The sequence below is a fragment of the Cyprinodon tularosa genome, unplaced genomic scaffold (genome assembly GCF_016077235.1).
Source record: "Cyprinodon tularosa strain WSP-4 unplaced genomic scaffold, ASM1607723v1 ctg1018, whole genome shotgun sequence".
In the NCBI taxonomy this organism is placed as follows: domain Eukaryota; kingdom Metazoa; phylum Chordata; class Actinopteri; order Cyprinodontiformes; family Cyprinodontidae; genus Cyprinodon; species Cyprinodon tularosa.
In genome coordinates this window covers 199,731-221,375 of record NW_024037803.1, presented here as the reverse complement: position 1 = coordinate 221,375, position 21,645 = coordinate 199,731, and the positions used below count along the sequence as shown (strand labels likewise).

Genomic DNA, 21,645 nt, shown 5'->3' with positions numbered 1-21,645 from the left:
GGCCTACCAGAAGACTGATTATTTTTATATTTAATCAATACTATTTTTCTGATCTGGAAAATGTTTTCTAATCTAAAACACTTGTTTTAAAATGAATAAAAAAAAAAAAAAACACATTTTCCAGGCGGTTAATACTTATTCAACACAAAACTGTGATCCTATCTGGCCTGGGAATGTCTTGGAGTTTCCATGGCAACTGAAGTGTGTCACTAGTGAGAGAGTTGTCCTGGTTTCCCACATACCTGTAACTTCTATTATGATTATAAGCTAAGTAGTCATGCTAAATATTTTGATAAAATTCCAAAGGTTGGCAGCATTCATTAAGAACCATCAATGAGGAGAAAGTACTAAGATGGAACTTAAACTTAATTTCTCCCTCTGGCCTGGTGAGTAAAGCTCATGTTCTAACTGTAAAGCCTTAAAGGTTCAAATTAGTTGTTCAAAATGTATTATTTTCAGTTCTATTCGGTGGTTTTTCTATGGTGCAAGTTCTGCTGTTAAATCATCTTTTGCTTTGTGCTTTAATTTATTAATGTAATGCGTTTAAAAGTTTGCAGTTTGTAGTTTTGCTTGCCTTGGAAGTGGTGCAACAAACGCTCACAAACATGTCAAAAAAGGTGGAGATTCAAAGTGAAAGAAGCATTACCATGAAAAGCCTAAGAAAGCTAATTTAGTGTTGTAGCTGAGTAAATAGAAAAACATGCACATGTGTCAAAGTCACAGCCTTGTGTCACTTTAAGTTTGGGCAAAGTAAACCTCATTACTTCTCTTTGCTTCTAGCTGCATAACAGTGTTTCTGTGTCAGGACCATCTTGGTCACTGCCTCCATCCGATCCTTTTTCCCCTCAACCACAAAAAACACAAACACTGAGCATCACAAATAGTCGCTGATGGACGCGGCTCGGTGCTGCCGCTGAATCCTGCGAGTATTAAAGGGGCTCCAAGTGGTTTGTTCCAGCCAACATAAACAGTCGCCTGAAGCAAAGATGATTTACCTTCACGTGTATAATGTATCGCTAAGTTATTTGGAGGGAAAACAAGTGCTTGTCTGGTGTTGACTTTGGCAGGTTTGTGAGTCCTACAGCCACTTTTAGGATTAACTGACATTCATCATCTGTAAAGACACATCATAAGACAGGCTGAGCTAAGCTTCATTGAATCTCTGGCTCTATTACTTCAAGAGGGAGATATGTTGCTTTTAAGGCATAATAAAGTCTGATATGGCTTCATTTCTAACATGTTTACCCTTAAAAAAATGTCCCAGATACCGTTGCTTTCTATACTGCCTCAAACATGCTGTTTCAATGTTGAGGGCTTTGAATATAACAAGAGTCTGTTTCCTTTTGAAGGGAATATTGTGCTTTAAAAAAAAAAACTAAATTAAAGACAGTGGCGTGGGGTGAAGGAGTTTGCCCATTAGAGGGTTGTCGGTTCAAGCTCCAGCTTTAAGCGTTGTTGTGTCCTTGGGCACATGGACACTTCACCTGCATTGCCTAATGTAACCCTGAAGCTTAAAGGCCCCGGTGGCGCCTGTGTACTGCAGCCTTGCTTCTGTCAGTGAAGTACCATGTAGTTTGCCGCCATCAGTGTGTGCGTGTGTGAATGACTGCATCTAGTGTAGAGCACTGTGGTCAAGTCTCCTGACTTGAAAAAGCTCTATATAAGTACAGGCCATTAACCATTTTAACAAAGACCTTGTTAAGTATTAATGTGATGTGGGTGAGTGCCCCCTTAAAACAAAATAGGATGAATTACTGCTCTGCATCTTCCAAGCTTAAAGGAGATGGGAGTAAGGAGATACGAAATACATAGAACTTTATCGATCTCACAATCAATTACCTGTCTGCCTTTAACCCATCCCCTTGGGGAGCAGTGGGCTGCCACTATGCAGCGCCCAGGGAGCAGTGTGGGGTTAAGGGTCTTGCTCAGGGACCCAGAGTGAAGGCTGTGGGGATTGAACTGGGTACTTTCCACCCTTTCTAAGCACAAGCACACTGCTCTAACCACTAGGCCAGCACTCCCCCACGGCCTCAGAACACAATGGTTCTATACTCACCCATCTCTCATGCTGCCCTTGCTCGTCATTGAAGACACCGGACTGTTAGCATCAAAGTTGCCCTCCAGTCCTCGGTAACAAGAGCGGCTATCTGCAGATGGTGGCATCAGCTCTGGATTCCTGCTGCTGTGAGATGAGCTGCTGGTTGTGTAAACACCTGAAACAGAGCCATAGATATTTTGAGGAAATGAATATAAAGAACCATTGTTCCTGAGGTTAGGATTTATTATACATTCATGAAACACCCTGGTTCAACAGTGATAACAAATAAGTCTATTGAATTTAACAGAAACAATATTGCTATTATCTTTTAAAAATGCTTATTGTTTTAACTGTATCTCCTTACCCCCTATTAAATTGTACAGAAAAAATAAAATAAACAGAATTACTGTTACTGTAACTGCTTACTCCATTATCTAACATATTATCTGTGTTAGCTTTTAACTGCCTTAGCTATACCAATATTTAGTGTTATCTTTTAACTATTCTTTTTTTTTTTTTTTTACAGCGTCCTGTCTGGCAATGTGGCAATTCCTAAAATAATGTGGCCCAACAGATTTTACTTTCGCAAGTGTAGCAGTACGGCAATTGCCATACTGCTCCACTTGTTTCATGCATATAAATTGCTTTATTATAATTATGCAGGGAGTTTTACAGTTTATATGGACACTGCAATCTAAATAGAGCAGAAAAACAGAAGAAGAAAAAGGAAAAAAGAAAAAGAGAAAAGATGAAAGAAAGAGGAGATAGACAGGAGACAATGACAAAACATTTTCAGTCTGCTTCATCACCTGCAACGAGATTAAAAAAGAACAGCAAACCGCAAGACATGGTACGAGATATACAATAAAGCATTACGTTGAAGCTAAAGTAATATTATTAAGTCTAACATGTACTCTGTGTTACCTGAAGATATGAATGTGGGGTTTCTGTATGGAAGTGAATCTCTGAGTACCTGGAGCCAAGCACATGTAATTGTAATATTTTAACTATTCTAACTGTAATGACTGATTTTGTGTGTTTTCAACAATGTTAATGCTGGAGCTGATCTACTTGTCAAAATTAAACCTACTGTTTCTAGTAAACGTGTGTAATATAATATAATAATAAATTATTATTATTATGTTGACCATAAATAGTATTTTTACAGTCCCAGTAGTTATCCACTACACTGCACCAGCTAGAAACAACATTTCTGTTAGTTTTGAACGATTCTAACAACTAACAGCTATTTCAATCTGAAAAACTCACATGGAAAGAAAAGAAAATTGGAAAAATTTTATTGATACAATTATTTTAATGTCGGCAGGAAACATTAGCACTGAATTTTGCTTTGATATGCGCTTCACTCAGGGACTTGGAAGTTCAGCTTGGATAACACAGCTAGCATGAAACTATCCACGATGAGCAAGCATGAAGTGACAGTGGAGAGGAAAAGCTCCCCCTTGGGAAGACAAATCTGGCAGAACCAGGTTCAACATGGCGGTCTCCTGCCGCACAGGTTTAAACTAGACAGGAAATGCAGCAATAGTCAAAGCTTCATCAGAGTTTCAGGCGATGATTTCAGGAGGGGATAGAGGTGGGCTGAAACGAGGTGATCTGAATCAAAGTCAGACACAGCGCAACCACTGCCTGCGCTTTTCGGTAGCAGACTGAGACTGGGATTTGGAGACCCTTTTAAGCTGAACAATGGATGCTGATTGGGCTTCATGGAGATGTGCTTCAAGCTGATTGGCTTGTAACAGAGGCGGATGAGGGTAAGTGATTGTTTCTTCAGTTGAACTTCCGCCTAAGCTCTATACTGCATAGCATTTTTTCTATTTGTGAGATTTAATATTAATTCACACTTTAATGCCGTCTGCTCAATTTCTACTTACTACTCTTTTTATGATTTTTATTTTTTCTAAATTTCAGAGGGAAGATCAGAACAGAAAATCTGTTCCACTTTCATGAGCTTTAAGCCTGAATGCAATTGCCAAGTAAGAGCTAAAATTGAACCATGGGCATTAGATTAAAACATCTTAGCCAGATATAGACTTAAAGTAATCTTTTAATTTCAGCAGCGCTCCGTCTGACTGGCAGCACTATTATCATTTCAGAGAGGCCTTGCCAGAGTTCTGTTTTGAATTTGGGATTCTATGGAGAGAGTTTTAGATTACGGTGATGGCAAAGAGAACCTTTAATGACTTAGAACTCAAAAAATGAGTAGAAACACGCAAACACCTGATTTAACTACGCATTTCTATTGCTGCAAAACCAATAAAGATTTTTTGACCAGTTATTTAGGGCTATAAATCATTTTGTTTTATGCATTTGTAAAAATGAAAATAAAATACTGTTCTTTTCTTTTATTATATTGTTAAAGAACCAAATTTCTTTTCCAATCTTTAATTAATGTCTTCTTTCGATCATCTACATCTGCAAGTGGTAAGAATTTTTTGGCTTAATGTTAAGCTTTTTTTCCAAATTCTACATAGAATGAACAAAAGCAACCACATGCATAAACTACACTGCAAAAACAACTATATTAAATAACTAACATAATAATTACTCAATTACTTTGAATAGAAACACATGATTTTCTTTTTTAATTTGTGCTAATTACCTGCTGGAGATGCATGGAAATAGTTAATTTTGAAAAGAGGAAACAGCCTTCAGGCCTCAGAGCCACCTGCACAGCCTCCATCAGCCCACTGTTAATACAAAAACATCTTTTTTCCATGTTTATACAAAGCCCTGACTCTACTGTATGTTATAAGCCGGGTCCTTAACACTTTGAGTTCGTGCAAAGTTTATGATAACGATATCTGTCCCCGTGAAGCAATCGAAAAACATACACAATTTATTCAGAAGACAGTTTCTGACTGTTTGACCATTTTTGATAAGGAGAGAGTTCTCATGGGATAGTTTTAGAATTAAACACTGACACGCTTGTTTCGCCCTGAATAAACATAGCTCGTACTATGCTGTTTGAGGCTTTTCCCTCAAAATCCTCTGAGTATAACTGCAAGTAGTCTGAAGTAATAGACATGGACAGCCCTCCTGGACACACTCTCCTTTCCTTTGCCAACTCAGCCTCAGTATCCCTGACAGCTTCTTGATCCACATTCAGCTATTGAAGGAGGGAAAAAATAGAGCTTGGCTTAAAAGTTAGTGTTGGAGAAGCTGAAAACAAGGGTAGAGTGAGGGGAGGGGGCAGCTCGCCCACATTTAGTGCCCGGTAATTGGACAAGGTAAACACGGGCACCATGAGCTATCGTAGAAGGAATGAGACGGGAGGGAGCGGAAAAGGAGCAAATGAGGCCATGGGAGAAAATAGAAGAGACAGCTTAAACAGCCCAGGTGTTTGGGTAGTTACAACATCTCTTTGTTGGAAGGTAAACCCAGACATTTGCTACTGTTTCGTACCTGTGAACTCATCCAAGGCTGGTAGAGGCGAGCTGTTTTCCTGGTGGGAACAGGCTGAGCTGTGGAGATGCTGCCTCGCCAAGCAATCGCTCAAAATGTCAGATTCCAATACGGCATGCACGTGAGCCTGCAAGTAACACAGAATACAGATGTTCGTCTAAAAATATGGAGCACTCCTTTTATGATGCATGAGAGGGAAAGGGAATAATTAGAAATCCTTCAAATTCTGTCATGTTAGAATGCAAAATATAAGAGCATATCATTGGAAACGCATATGGTAAATATCATTGTGAATTATTGTACTATGAAAGTAATAATATTCCTGGTTGATTTTACAGATAAAATCTAAAAGATATGTGAGTTTATATTTAGCCCTTGAGTGAAATTTTGTAGGAGCACTTTTGGCAGCAGGAAGTCTCTATCTTTACAGGTCGAGACCAAAATGTATCTTTGCAAAATATCTTAAGATCCCTCAGATAATTCTTAAATCTTACCACTCACGCCTAATTTGATTTAAGTTTTGGCAAACTCAAGTTCTTAAGAGCCGCTTTGCTTTTACTTAACTTTAACTTACAGATGTATCTCTGCTTAAATACATCTAAATCATATAATTAGATAAAAACAGAATGTTTTCATACTTCCCTGACCTTTTGTTTTGTTAGATTGTTTAGTTTACTTTGACGTTGCATGGTTCCTAAAAACTGTGTTTCCAGCTAGTTCATGGTGTTTTGTCACAGCTGACTGCTTGGGCTCAAAAGTTACTCAATATCTATGGAGGTTTGGTGGAAGAGCTGGATGTATAAGTCTGGGATAAGCTACATAAAGATGGAAAAGCTAGAGATGATTTTTACACTTTTCTTTTATTCTCATACACTCCAAGCACTTTTTCTCTCACGGCCCTCGACCATTTTCAAAGAACAGCATTGAGAAAGTTGAGCTTCAATGTCTGTCTGAGACCGTAGGTCACCACAGTTATATGCCTGAAAGTGTGCACACCCAGAAGAATATAGCTAATGGGGCGAGCATGTAGGACGGCCTTACGTAAACATATCACCAGAATGATTGACAGTTAGGAGGACCAGTTATTTAGGTGATCCACCCAGAAATAAAAGCTCATCCTCCATATCTTTAATTCCAGATGTTTTATAAAGTTTATGCACTTTTTAAAGAGCTGTAGTTTGGATTTTAATTATTAGTAAAGTTTCATAAACAATAACATTTGTCAAAAAATAAGCTCATTAATACAAGAAGTTGATTAGTGACATTAAATGGATTCATGACATTTAAGGTATTGCAATCATCCCAGGAATAGGGTAGCTTTCAACCATTGACTTTTTTTTTTTATAAATGTAGTGAAAAATGTGTCCAAGATAATCAAATTCAAACTGAATTCTAATCAAGTTTTCTTCAAGGATTGTTATGTATTTAGATCCATCCATCTTTCAAGCTTCAGAGGGTTAAAGGAGACGAGATAAAGATAAAAGTGTATATATGTGTTGAAATATCGATAAATGTAACATCAAATGATAAAATGTAAAATTAAAAAAATTAAAAGTTGTCTCAGCAGCCAATCAAATGTTAGGGTTTCTACAGAAGTGGCCTTAGTCCCGCCCACTGACTTTGATTCTTGAACTTTATACAGTTTATATAGTTTTATGAAGAGTTTGCTGGGCAGAAGAACTGAAAGAAAGAAATAACTACAGAGTGAAATAGTTAAGCGTATCATGTAAATAATCTTTTAACTAACTAATAACTTAAAAATATATATGATAACAATAATGTATTATTTAATGTAATAAATTTGAAGGTATATTTAATGAAACATTTAGATTTTTTTATTTGTATTTCACAATTTAATGCAACATTTAATAGTTTACCGATGTATCAAATTACTTAATGCATTATATATACTTTACATGTACATCACATATATACTTCATTTTGCATTTATTAAGTTACATTTATTCATCGCATTTTATTTATTTATTTGATGAGATTTTATTTATTTGATGAGATACTTAATCATTAAAATTTCCCTCTATCAACTCAATGCAAATCAACTCTGACCAGCATTTAACCTAAAAAAATGTTTTCAAGATAATTGACCTGCAGCCATTCCATAATCAATAGATTTCTTTTCCCTAGGTTGTAGATCTCTGCAGCTCCTCCAGAGCTACCAGTACTTCTAGGCTCTTTCTCTTATTAATGTTCTCCTTACCTGGGCTCTTTGTTCAGGTGAACAGCCATGCCTTGGTCAAGTAGGTTTGAAGCTGTACTTCTCTTTTTTTTATGGTGAGACTGCAAAATGCCCTGGATGTTTAAAGCTTTAATAATAGTTTAAGAACCTAACACTGCTTTAAATTTCCCCCAAACCTTCTCCCTGACCTGCCTGCTACGTTCCTTGTTCTTCAAGGTACTGTTTGTTTTCTACAGCTTCTTTTCTATTTACATAGCAGATGGATTTGTGCTAAAAGATTTATACAGATTTATAAAGATTTATACAGATGACTGGTTGCACTATTTTATTTTGAAGTATCTGAATAAGAAAGCATGAAAAAAGTAAAAAATGTTTTCCTTTATTTCTGAGAAAGTTTGAGAATGTGCCACACAAAGGCCTAATGGAATGCATTCAAGTTTGTTCATGTACTTTTTAAAAACAGATATGTGTATGAAGTATAAATGCTTCAGTAAAACATTGTATATACTGTAAATGCTGCAGCTTCGCTTTTGTTCTAATTATGTCTTCAGGCCGTGGAGTTCCCATGCAGCTCCAGTTTAAAAGCACTGACTTTGATTACATACACTAGATCAATAGAAAGCACATTTATTCTTGTGTTCTACCGTTCATTTTTCCACATACATGAGGCCTGGTTCTTGTTTCATGTTCCGCTTGAACCTCATGAACAATGAAATCCAGAACGATTGTCAGGCAAGTTATTTCAAGATGTTTAAATAGAATAAAAGCAGCACAATTTACTTTATTATCCTCTGTTAACGAAACATCCCCGAGGACTTTCGAAAACATTGAACTGACAGAGGAAGCTCTCAGTGACTGCCAACCAGCTAAGCATGTATAATCAGCGGAGAAAATTTGCCCAAATCAATGTTTATGAAGATGCAAGCTTCAATAGCTCAGTCACATGAGCTTGGAGAGTATTCTGACCGTAGGGAGATTTTAAACTCAATGTTTATGAAGTGTGTGTTTCAAAGTTTTATTTAGCCCCAGAGGGTTTACTGCAGAGCAGGGTGTGTTGGCTTTGTCATAACACTGAGGCACATGTTGTTCTGTTTAAACCAATAAGACATCTGAAAACACCCCAAACGCACTGTCACTCATGGTCCACAGAAAACAAACAAAGCCCAGATAACACAGAACAATAGGCCTATTATTCTGACTTCCAGCAAGTTTGTGTCATAGTTTTGTTGTATTTCATCCTACTGAAAAATAACCGTGTTCATGTTTTTCCCTCGTTATTGATTTCCACGTCCTTGGCACAGAGGAAAGTCAGCTCTACTGCTGTTAACCTCTATGTAAGGTTTTTCTCTTAATAACAGATGAAAGGGAAAATATTTGGTGAAAGGAAATAATCTATTTTAACCTTTGAGATTGGAAGGGAATCAACACTTTCCTGTAAGCCAAATGTTGAATATTGTCAGCTAACAGAAACAAGCGTCCTGCTTTCTGCTTTTTTTCGGTTCCCGCTCAAGTCCTGGACTGCAAACATTCCGATTATTTCGCAATGCTTATGGAGCCAAAAGATATCATGCTCAAAGACAAGAAAACTTTAAACTACTGAGTGTAATTTTCAGTGAAATCTCAGACTGCAGTGACATGAACTGCCACCGCTTCTCCCCCTCCAACCATACGGAGGTCATCTGGGTGCAAAATGGCTTCTGCCCTATCTTTTGAAGATGAAGAGGTTTGCTTACATAGATCATTTCATACATTCCTGCAATTACTTACTGCAATTGTAGTAATTGAAGGATTAAAACTACAATTACTTTTGATGGTCAAAGGTACAACACTGTATTATTTAACCAAGTTATTCTGTACATTTATACCAGAAATAAACAAATGTTTATTTCTTTATTTCTTGTCTTGCTGAATAAAATTGAACTGGATATTGTGTTAATGCGTATTTTATGATATTGCTGTTGGGAGCTGGAGAAAATCCCATCTTTCTCCAGCAGAGTCTGCCGTGGATCCTCTGAGGGAGCCTCCTGCACAGCTGCAGCTCATCAAGATCATCAGAGGATCCACTATATAAGCTGTCTTCAGACCTTGCCTCAACGCCGCAGTGTTGTTCCAGTTGGTCAGCGCTAAAGCCTTGATCTCAGTGATTATTCCTTGACTCTAATCCCTAGTTGGATTCTAACCTCTGTTTCTGTGCCTCTAGGAAACTCGTGCTTCCTCCGTGAAAGCTCTGGAAGAGCTAACCTGCCGAGCCGACCCTCAGAGCCAAACCCTGAAGATTCTCAGACTACCTCCAAGCAGCTCTGGGCTAGAGCTGGAAAACCAAGGCCAAGGTCTGCTCAAGCTAGACGTGAGACGCTGAAGCAGCTAACGGACTCTGCTACTAAATCCTTCTCCAGAACCAACAGTGACTCTCCCAAAGAGAACCTCAAGAACCCTCAAGGTACCATCTGTGCATCATTGGAAACCAAACCCCGTCAACAGTCCTTAACTGTGCTGTCTCTCACGCAGACTCCGATGAAACCAGAATCCAGGCCCGAACCAGCCTTCTGCATATTCAGTGTGATTGTGCAAATAAACTTGTTAAACTTTTCATCCTGTGTCCGTCAGTGGTGTTCTGCATCTTTGGGTCTCCATTAGAGAACCGATCATGACAATTGCACCTTAACTGGTGCCTCCTGCACATTAATCAAAACCATTTGAGGTCTAAAAGAAAATCTGTCTGTAAATGCATCAGAATAAAACAGTGACACACGTCATTTTTTTCTTTTTTGTGTTAAATTCAGGTCTACCTAGACAGCATTCGCCCAGGTCTTATTTTCTACTGTAAAAAACACCAACTGACAATGATCCATGACAATCACAAACAACTCACTCAACCCCAGAGACATGTTTTAACTAGTGTTGCGCCGATGCCATTTTTTGGCCCCGATACGATACCCGATACCTGGCTGTGCAGTATCGGCTGATACCGAAACCATTTGCTTGAAATTCATGTGTGTGTATGTATATATATATATATATATATATATATATATTCTGTTTTCTCTCCTGTCCTCCGGCAGGCATTTCAGGTGCCTCCGGACCGGAACCAGCAGACTAAAGAACAGGTTTTCCCCAGAGCTGTCTCTTTATTGAACTCTAACCCTCACGAATAGACTCTACTCTCCTTCCTCACACCTACCACCATTTTGCTATTCTGTTTTTTTACAAAACTGTAAAGTTCACCTGCACTCCTGACTGTTACTATTGTAACAACTCTTTATATGCATCTTGCATCTGCCGACTGTTTATTCACAGTACCAATTGTTTACATATACATTTGCAATAATGTACTTTAACTGTAATATGCAATTACCTTCCACTGCACTTTAATTTAGTTAGCTTCTGTCCAAACTTTATTTATTCATTTTATAGTAAAACCCATCTGTATATATGCTATTGTAGCCTACATAACTGTAAAAACCATTTTTATAGTAATATCTACCTGTATATTATATTCGCTACATATCCACCTGTAAATTTAGTTCATAATACTTGTGATCTATATTATATTTATTATTTATAATTGTATTCATCTTTATACTCATTCAGTAGAAACCCATGTGCTGTATTTATGGAACCATTATTTATCCTGCACTTGCTGCTATTGCACTTCTGGTTAGACCTAAACTGCATTTCGTTGCCTTGTACCTGTACCTTTGTAATGACAATGAAGTTGAATCTAATCTATTTGAAGAACTGCATACAGCTTGGATGTAAATAATTGCCATCGTGGCTTTGTCAAGCTGCTGCCTACCTTTGTGAAGCAGGAAAAAGACTAATACAAAGTGAATCCAGGAGAACTTTATTGTCTACCTGGAATGGGTGACAATAGTTGAATAAACGTTTTGCTTTCAAAATGGTATCAGTGCTCTATTTGTTGGTACTCGCCGATGCCGATACCACTATTTTAGTGCTGGATCGGGGCCCTGCCTGATACTGGTATCGCTATCGGTGCAACACTAGTTTTAACTAGGCGAGATCCTGAACTGCTTTTCCAGGTTTTGATTTTTTTTCATCTTGTACAAAGGTTCCAAATTATAGACCAAACTTCAATATGGCTAAAAAAAATCTGAAAAATAATTTAATTTTTAGCTTTTATAAATGATGGGTTCTGGATTCTGCATCTTTATTATTTCTTTTTTATTTTATTTTCTGCCTTTTGTTCAGTAATTTTTGTAGTAATTCTAATAGCAACTTGTTTTTAGCACATTTGTTCATAATCTCCTTTTTTTCCTTCATGTTCAGCTTCTTCTTTTGCATATTAGTGTAATTTATTGTCAAAGTCAGCTGGAAGCACTTTATAGGCTCATCATTCAAGGACTTTAGGATTATTTATATGTTTTTAGCATTGGGCAAATATAATTAGTATGAAAGGAAAAAAACACAACAATAATTTTATTTTTCAGACATTAGAGGTAGATCTACACAAACCAGCACCCAATGTGGAATGTTTCAGTGAAGCTACAAAGCATAATTAAACAGTGATTCATTTGTTATTAATCACCAAAGCATTTTTAGCAAAATCCAATGATGAGGTTTTTTTTTTTACTATTTGGGAATTAACTGGTGCACAGCACTGAGTTTAGCAACATCTTCTGTAACACGGACCAGTGGTAAAGTAGGAAGAGGCTTTACAGTTCAGTTCAGTAAAGGCTTCAGTTCTCAGATGTCCTGGATTTTAAAAAGGGTTTTCTAGTTTTGTGTATACAACACACCCAGTAGATTTATTCAAAAGTGTAACCTTGACATTTGTAATGCAGTCCTATAATTAAGACATTTAACCATTTGGAAAACCCTAGAGAATTGTGTCATGACTTTCTCAGCCTCTGGTGCTTAATTCTTAACATCAAGGTTAAAAACCAGGCACCGCTGTGGATGGATGTTACATTAGGGCAGCAGCTAAAACACATCGCTTCCTTATGTGACATCATACAAAAAACGCATTAATTGAGGAAAGATATGAGGAAGTAAAAAGCAGGACTACACAACATTGGTTCATCCTTGGGAACCAGGTTCCTGAAAGTAAGCCTGTCATATTAGCAGGTTGACCAAAGTGCACTTGAAACCAAAACCAGAGAGGTGGAAGAAAAGGATATTTGGTATAAACAAAAGTCAAACTTACAGCTCGTCGTGTGAGAAATAAAAGTATTCAAATTGTTCTAAATGAGTTAAAAGCTAATTTGACCTCATTCCAAACTCTTCAAGTAAAAACTTTGCTTCTCAAACATCAAACCTAAGCCAAACTGTGATATCATTGCTTTATTTGATTGATTATGCTGTTTAACCATTCTTATTTCTTCTTGTATGTTGACATATTAACTTAGTTTGGTGGAATTTTACTAGTTTGGTTCAGATTATTTAACAGAAATATGTTTAACTTGGGATTGAATTATTTCTGTAAATAAATTCTTATATGTTGAATGGGAGTTGTTCTAAATGTATTCCATATGAGTGCAGAGTTCCATGATTTGAGCTTCCTAACACACAGCCAGTTTGGCATCTGTTCACAGAATAAGGTTATTTCATTAAATAACAGAGCAGCATTTAATTGCATAACAACATTTATCTCTGTAGAGGCTTTAGAAAAGATGCTTTTTTCTCATGTAGATGATCAGAGAAGTAAAGTGGGGGGAACTGTGGGTACCTTGACCTCCCTCTCCTGCAGGCCTTTGGCAGAATGAGCTTTGACGTGCTTCCTTAATGAGCTGGGATCTGTGTAACGCTTGGTACACCCAGGAATCTGACAGGCATACGGCTTCTGTCAATAAAAACACAACAAAGACAACTCAGAAAACTACAAGAGGAGTCCATGTCTAACACGATAGGAATGCCTTACATGCCATTTTATCTTGTAGCTGCTCTTCCCTGAGTTATGCAGCCTGTGCTTGGTGCCAAACCCATAAATCATGAAGCATGCAGGAGCATGACAGGTCATTACAAAAATATCCAAATATATGAATGTTTATTAATTACATTACAGATGAAAGACTGTCTGGCTGAGCCAAGTTCACACATTCATTTTTAAGGGTGACTTCATATATAAAGAATTTAGTGCAGACTAGACAAAGGAATTATTTCTCCTGAGCTGAGAATGCATAATATTTACCTTTCATCTGAAAGCTAAAGGGAGGAAAAACAAGAGAATTCAGAAACAAATTAAATGCTCAAACGAGCAACAGCTAATTTATTCGCTGCAGCAATTATAATTTTATAGATGAACTTATGTGTTGATAAGTGGTGAAAATAAAACAATTAGACATAATGTTAAATAAACATAAAGTGTTCTAAAGCATTCTAACTATGCAAAACACAAATAACCTGCATACTGTTCTCTGTTAACCTCAGAATCCAGCAGAGCTACATTTATACCACAAACATATTGTTATTGCAATATCAACGGAAAGAGAGAACAAAAATAGGAATAAGAGACAAACATTAAATCAAACCAGCTTAGAATAGAGCAGGAAAAGGTCAGTTATATTAAAGCTTAATCCCATTTTTACTCATACAATAAATACATCATGTATTTCAGTCTAGAGTATCTAAAAAAGTATTTCAATCCATAATGTGTCCTTTTTGTCACATTTTCCTTTTTCACTATCTATAAATATATGGCCCATATCAAAGAATAGTTTCTAATGCAATAATTGTCTGCTAATATAAGTGTATTTAACTTGCCTTTGTGCGTTAATATAATATTTAGCCTATTTTTCGAACTGTTTATAAATGGAATTACTCAAAAGGCTCACAGGGAGCTGAAAGAATGGGTGATAAAAAGAAGAAGAAGAAGAAAAAAGCAATATAGCTTTCTGTTTCATAATACCATGCGGTAATCCTCAGTAATCCATCAGAGATCTGTGATTACAATTAACTTTAAAACTTCAATTAATATTTTATGTCATTTTGCACTTTTGCATTTCATTCCGTAAAAATTCCAAAAACATCCACTGGACTTGGCTTCCAAGATTTGAAGACATTTCGCCACCTCTCCAGGAAGCTTTCTCAATTCTGGATCCGCAGTCAGTTTGAGTCTTTATATAGAAAAAGCCTTCTATCGCTTGGAAACATGCAAATCTTGGAAAACCAAGTCCAATGGATATTTTTTTTATTTTTACGGAATGACTATGACCTGGATGACTGAGAACCTTCATCAGTTTTTGCATTTCATCTCTGGAGGAAATATCTCATAAACATTTTTATTTGCAGATTTATAGAAATAACTACACAACTCATTAGATTCATTGACATAACCTACATGTTCATTAAAACTAAGCCAAGTTTAAAGTCTTAAAACTCATGCAGCAGATTTAGTAATTACTTTAAAGCACGCTTTAATTAAATGGTTAAACGATCATACAAAAAAAAGGTTTTACATTTATTGAATGGTCCATGCAAGGTCAAGTGTATTCATACAGGCAGAAATATGTGCATAAATGTTCACTGATGATGAAGTGTCTATTAGCACTTTGATCTTTCTTTTTATCAGAAAATGGCAGAAAAGTTGCTGATTTTCTTTCAGCTTTTAAACATAGTCAAAAATGTTTTATAGGGTTGAGGTCTGGACCATTTCCTAAATGTTTTCCCGTTTTGATCAGTGTTTGAAATAACAGCTCTGCTGGAACACCCAATTATGTCCTAATTTAAAGAGCGCAGCTGTTTATTTAAAAGTGAAATTATAGAATTTTGAGGCACTGCTCTGTTTCCTTAACTTAACCGAATTTGCGTAACGCATCAGTGCCACTGGAGACCAGACAGATACTGATCATTGTGCTACCACCACAATCATTAACTGAGGCATTCTTTAGTTTTAATGCCAAATCTTGACTACTATTAGTCATTCTGGCCAAAAATATTTTGCCTTGACTATAGAAAAAAACTCTACTTTTCTGAATGTCGAAAGTTGGTACTTTTGGTCAAGATTTTTTTTTGGGCCCAGCACTATTTTCTATTTTTCAGAGAGTAAAGTGATAAAATATGCTACACAGAAAAGAAAAACTGGGGCATGCTTTGGTGCCGCAGTGCTTAGTGCACACGACCCATGCATGGAGGCGTTAGTCCTCGACCTGGGTTCTAGTCCGGCCTGTGGTCCTTTCCCACATGTCCTTCCCCCCTCATACCCCCTTTCCTGTCAGCCTACTGTCCATAAAACGGACCACTAGTACCGTAACAAATCAAAAAATAAATAAATTAATAAATTCACGATGCTAGAGGTCATGTTTCCAGTACAGACCTGGTAGTGACAACGCCTTTACATTTGATTCCCTTTGGTATTCCAATGTGGTTCTGTCTTCCTATTGACTACTCTTATAAGATGTTTTAAAAACTCTTCTAATTTGAGCTCTTCATTTGTTTTTCTTCTTGTTCTTACATCACTTCTCATCCTGCTTTTAGTAAGTTGGGGGCCTGGCAGTTGTTTACCCACAGGGCCCCCAGCAACAGTTGTATCATGTGTGTCAGGTTCTGTTTTAGGTTATCAGACTGGATTTGCTATAACTCTGGTACAGTTCAAAGAATCACAAATAAGCAAAATAAAATAAGACAAGGCTTAGAGCAGGGATTCCAAAGTACAGTAGGGGGCACTCCCCTTAGGGGGTGCTCAGTGTAATTGCAGGGGGGGGGCATGCTAGAAATACATGGAATAAAGGAACTTCTTTGAAATAATTAAAACAATAGTAAAATAAACAGCTAAACTTGATATGATTACGCTTTAAAATAATTTGTAATTTATTCTTTTGCAATACTATTTAGTGCAGTTGATTTTCTTTGTTCAACTTTTTTGAGAAGATCAGTGAACAATTGACAAAGCTGGACCCCGACCCAATATTTAGTACCTTTCCTCTCTCATATTTATGAAGTGAATCATTTATTCCCTTGATTCCTATTGAAATTATTTAGCCACTACATCACAGCATTGTTTTTGTATTGCTTTCTTCTTTTAATTTATACATCCAAAAAATGAACACATCACTGTTTTTCAGGCGCTGAAATATTCAATGCACAGAATGATAAAATGCTTGTTTTGTTTATCTTTAAAAGTAAGCACATGGAGAAAACCTTAGTAAATTAGATTGTTGGACAAATGAAAAAAATAAAAAAAGTAATGAGCCATAATTACAGTGCAGTTTTTCTCACTTTTTGCTGGTGAAGATTCTCAGTCATCCAGCTCATAGTCTTTTCAAAAAAAGTAAAAAAAAACAAACCACTGGACTTTGTTTTCCAAGTTTGAAGATGTTTTGCTTCCCATCCAATGAACTGAGAAAGCTTTCTGGGTGGGAAGCGAAAATGTCTTCAAACTTGGAAAACAAAGTCCAGCGGTTTGCTTTGTAACTTTTTATTTTATTTATTATTCTCATAATTTATATTTTTATTCCACACCTTGATGATTTAAACCTCCATCCCATTCAACCCACTTATTCCACATATAAATAACTGAATTATTCTGAGAACTGTCACAAAAATCTGGGGAAAAAAAGCCATATTTAAAAACATCGACGAAAAGGATCACATTAACATACAGTATGAGCCTATTCTACTTTAAAATGTGGATATATAGCAAATAATGACACTCATAAAAGTCTGTAATAACCCAAATGTTGCAGAAACCTGAGGAAGACGAGTTTTATTACCTCAGCAAAACTCACAGAATAAGCCAAATTTAAGCGGCGGTACATTTCTGTGTGCCCTGAAATTATAGGGAATAAAACTCCTTTCATCCTAAAATTACAGCAGTACAATCCATGTTGTTTTATCAAACTTAAATTAAAGAGAAAATATTTTCAGAGGGTGTTATGTTATATTCAACAATTACTTATACGCAGACAGCCGTTTGCTGGGCCTCTAAAATGGCGCCAGAAGTGTCTGATTCTTGATTTGTGACGCAACCAAGAAACCACCGCTAGTCAGAGTTAAAACCACACGAGGGAGAGACCAACTTTCTGCTCCTGTTGTAGTAACAACAGTGAGCTGCATCTCATCCATGTTATAAGAGATCTGATTCGCTGGATTACAGCTAAGTCCTCATTGCTTGTCAGCAGGAGTAAAAATAACTGCGGGCTTCAGGAGTAAATCCACAAAAAGTGGAAAAGCAGTCCAACCATCCCACTGAGCCGAGGCTGTATATCAGGCAGAAAGGGGAGTAACAGGACCAATAGCTCTTTAAATAAAGCTGGTTTTACACATGTCCTGGTTATAAACTCAACTAATTCAATTATTATTTAGAAACTGTTTGAAGCCATAAAATAAAGTAATGTGTAAAAGCAAATACTTTATATACTTTAGAGTCAAAAACTACACCTGTTCAAGTTTATTTAATAGTTTTATTTTTATGGTGAGATAGGTATCTGTGGAGCATATTCCAGTCATAGCAGTAGAGCAATTAAAAAGGTGAATGCATGTGTTGACTGACCGTGTCCAGGTGGGTGCGCTGGTGTTTGGCCCGGTCACTGGAGTTGCTGAAGGCCTTCAGGCAGCCAGGATGTTGGCAGATGTATGGTTTTTCTCCTGTATGGCTCCTTAAGTGGATCTTCAGGTTCTCCAGACGTGAAAATGCCTTGGAGCAGCCTTCAAACTACAAAAAACACCAACAAATAATATTGCAAGTTATAATTTTTTCTATAACCATCATACTGCTGAGTATTTGACAATCATTTAGGATCATCGTAGGATATCTACTATATAACCATGAAGAACAGTTACCCGGTCCTATTAAAGAACAAAGCTTTTCATCAGATCCAAGGGGATAAAGTTTTATTCAAGCTATCTTGGCAATGGAGGGAGTGGCAGCCTAGTGGTAAGGGCGTAGAGCTTAGAGGTTGAGAGTTCGAAACCTATTCCCACAGACTGCCACTCTGGGTCTCTGAGCATCACCCTTAACCCCCGATTGTGCCCCACGATGGCAGCCCACTGCTCCCCAAGGGTTAATGCAGAGGTAAATTTCTCCAATGTGAGATCAAAAAAGTTCAATTATTTCTTTATTACTATTATTATTATTCATTATTATTTTATAAATGCCTACGATTTGGTCCACACTAAAGAAGGGGACGAGAAGAAAACAGCTTTTAACATCCCTACATGACCCGTTTGGTCTGACCAATGGGCAGTCAGTTCTCTAAGCCCTAGTCAATGATGTCCTGAGAAACATTGTTTGTTGTTTTGTTTATGTTTATCTGAAACATTCACCTTCAAACTTATAAAAAATATTGTCACATCCATCTTGCTCTATCTCCTCCAAAACCATTAATTTGTTAAAGCTGATAAATACAGATTTAATAGGTCCTCTGCTTCATTTCTTGGTTTTATGATCACCTCAGATCAAATCTCTATTAACAGGGTTCCTACAGCATAAAGGCAAGTTTAATTCAAGACTTTTTAAAACGTTTTAATGCCGCTTAAAATAAAAATTTAAGACCAACATTACAATAATCACCAAAAAAACCTGGTAGTGACAAATGTACCCAAAGTGTTTATTTTAACATAAACCATTACTTTCTGGCCCAGTAGATCTGTATTAAATTAAAAAAACTTTCCATATAGTAAGAAAGATAAAAAACAAACAAATAACAGATATTTTTAACAACCACTGAACTGAATCCACTAACTTTATTTTGTTCCCTACTCAATCCCTCTACTTTTATTGTTGGTGTACCGCCAAACATTATCCTGAGATTTGGTTCTACGGGCGCTGTTGGTGATGTGAGAGATGCTGTGGAGGCGTTGCAGAAGCAATGGTGGAAATTGCTGCTTCTCTATAACTTGATTTTGAAGCTCTGAGTTTCATGCTTCGCACGTGTGTCTCCACTTCTACATTCCCTGGTAGTGGCTTTAGCCATGCAGAAAACTCTTGGATGGAAAGCCTATTTTTCGTTGAATTTAAACTTCCCCATGTTGTCCAGATAAAAAGTTAGTGGCACATCATCCCAAGGTCCGGCCGCAACAACTTTTTTATTGGTTCTGCTATCGGGACGGAACCGATAATAGTTACAGCGATCGGTTCGGTAAATGTAAGAAAAATATTTTCAATTATTTTATTGTTTGATATGGATTACAAAAATAAAATCCAACTTATGATGTGGTAACAATTTTAAGACCTATGAAAGACTGATTTAAGACATTTTCATACCAATTAAGGCCTTTATTTTATATTGAAGAATTCAATGCCTTATAAGACTTTTTAAGGATCTGCAGGAACCCTGATTATCTGTCTAAAACCAAAGCAGCTTCAGAATAGCCAACTCCAACTGATCACCAGCAGCTACCAACATTTCTGGGTTTCGCTTTTGTTAAATATTTTAAATCTTTCAGACCTTTTTAAAGCTTTTTAAGTCAAAAAAATCTTTTATAAAACCCTGTTTATTTTCTTTTTTTGCATACATGCCTCATGCACTTGCATGGATGAAGACCTACTGACACTGAGAGTATACAGGGCCCAGAAACTGGTGCTCTCCCCTTGCTACTCAGATTTTCCTAATTTTTTGGTTCGTTTTTTTGTTCAATTAAAAAAAAACCCAATAAGCTTAGAAAAAAACAATTTTATCATGATAATGAAAAACACAAATATAAATTAATTAAACTTCAAAATTTGTGTTTACAGTTACCCCATTTATTATGATATAAATCAGCAACTAACAGTCAATCAGCAATCGTAATTTTAAACCATAACTCATTTATATGAAAGAAAGCTATGGTACAGAAAAACTGCTCATATCCAGTTAGAAGCAAACATCAACAGTTAATTTTTCATGCAATACAATGAAGAACATTATAAAGATGAAGCAAAAATAAAAAGCTAAGTGCCTGTGCTTTGAAAACCATTAATAATTTCTTTGAATAAGGGCTTTAAACATCTTCAAGGTGTGAGTCGAAGAGCAGGAAGAATCGCTCCTCTAAACTGTTTTTCTAGCAAACATTCACTCCAAGTTTTATTAGTTCCCACTAATGACTCTGTAAATGTCACTCACCTCATTTATTTTAATAAGTTTCTGTGTAAAAAAAGAAAAATCCCACTACATCATGATGATTAATTAATACAAGGCTTCAAACCACCTCAATATGAAAATACAGACCACATGGAAACAGCTTTTAGATCACGCAGCTTTGAGGCTATAACAAATAGGATTTCAACTCATTGAATTAACAAAGAAAATATTAAACTTAAGCTTTTAATTAGTACTGGACACTGTGTGTTATTAAAACATGCATATATACAATTAATTGCGGGACAGGAATTTTAAATGTATTAACTAAATCAAATAAGAAAATGTATTTTCTAAAAGCGCATTTTAAAATAATATGAAAACATTTCGACTTTTCCAAACTTTCTGTACATTCTTCAAATTATGTTACCATTCTTTTTAACTAAAGATGCACGTGTGGTAATAATAGACAAAGAATGACTATATTTAAGTTTGAATGGTGCAGAGACAGGCAACACATGTATTCATATGTTAAAAAAAATAAACTTTAGATTTCAATCAGTTCAGATATTTATATAGTAGCAATTCACAACATCATCATAAGGGATTTGAGGTGAATTCAATTAAAATAAAAGTAAATTATGCACCTACAAATATGCTACTAGTAATTAAACTATAAAGGCAAGTTTAGTTTATTATTAAAATCAGAAAAGAACAATTCTATGGAAGGAAGCCAAGAGGACTATTAATTGCACTGAGTTATCATCTTTGCAGCAGTTCCTCATACTGAACACATATGACAAAAACCTTATCAACAATTTAAGCTTACGAGAACAAGTCTGGATGGTGACAGGTTTCTTATATTGTGAGGTTATCGTGACACTGCTACACTATTGTTTGGTTGTGCACTTGTCCCCTTAAAATGACCATAAAGAGGCTCTGAAACCCAAATATGCTTTTATTATTAAGTATTCTCCCAGAGAGGCAACTGCTGGTACAAGCTGCCCCTGGAAGTAATGCCCTCTTTAATG

At 36.4% G+C, this 21,645-nt stretch overlaps 1 protein-coding gene across 2 annotated transcripts in view; it reads right to left on the bottom strand.

Moving 5' to 3' along the window:
- LOC119779335 (zinc finger protein GLIS1-like) overlaps positions 1 to 21,645 on the bottom strand; it is a 71,677-nt gene that overhangs the window by 7,904 nt on the left and 42,128 nt on the right. The window contains exons 3-6 of one of the 2 annotated variants that reach the window (XM_038278948.1): positions 18,109 to 18,270; positions 13,348 to 13,461; positions 5,465 to 5,591; positions 2,057 to 2,213 (exon numbers count right to left, since the gene is read on the bottom strand). In XM_038278948.1, coding sequence (XP_038134876.1) covers positions 2,057 to 2,213; positions 5,465 to 5,591; positions 13,348 to 13,461; positions 18,109 to 18,270 — 560 coding nt within the window. The remainder of the gene's footprint in view (positions 1 to 2,056; positions 2,214 to 5,464; positions 5,592 to 13,347; positions 13,462 to 18,108; positions 18,271 to 21,645) is intronic. The other variant, XM_038278957.1, reaches the window with a different exon arrangement.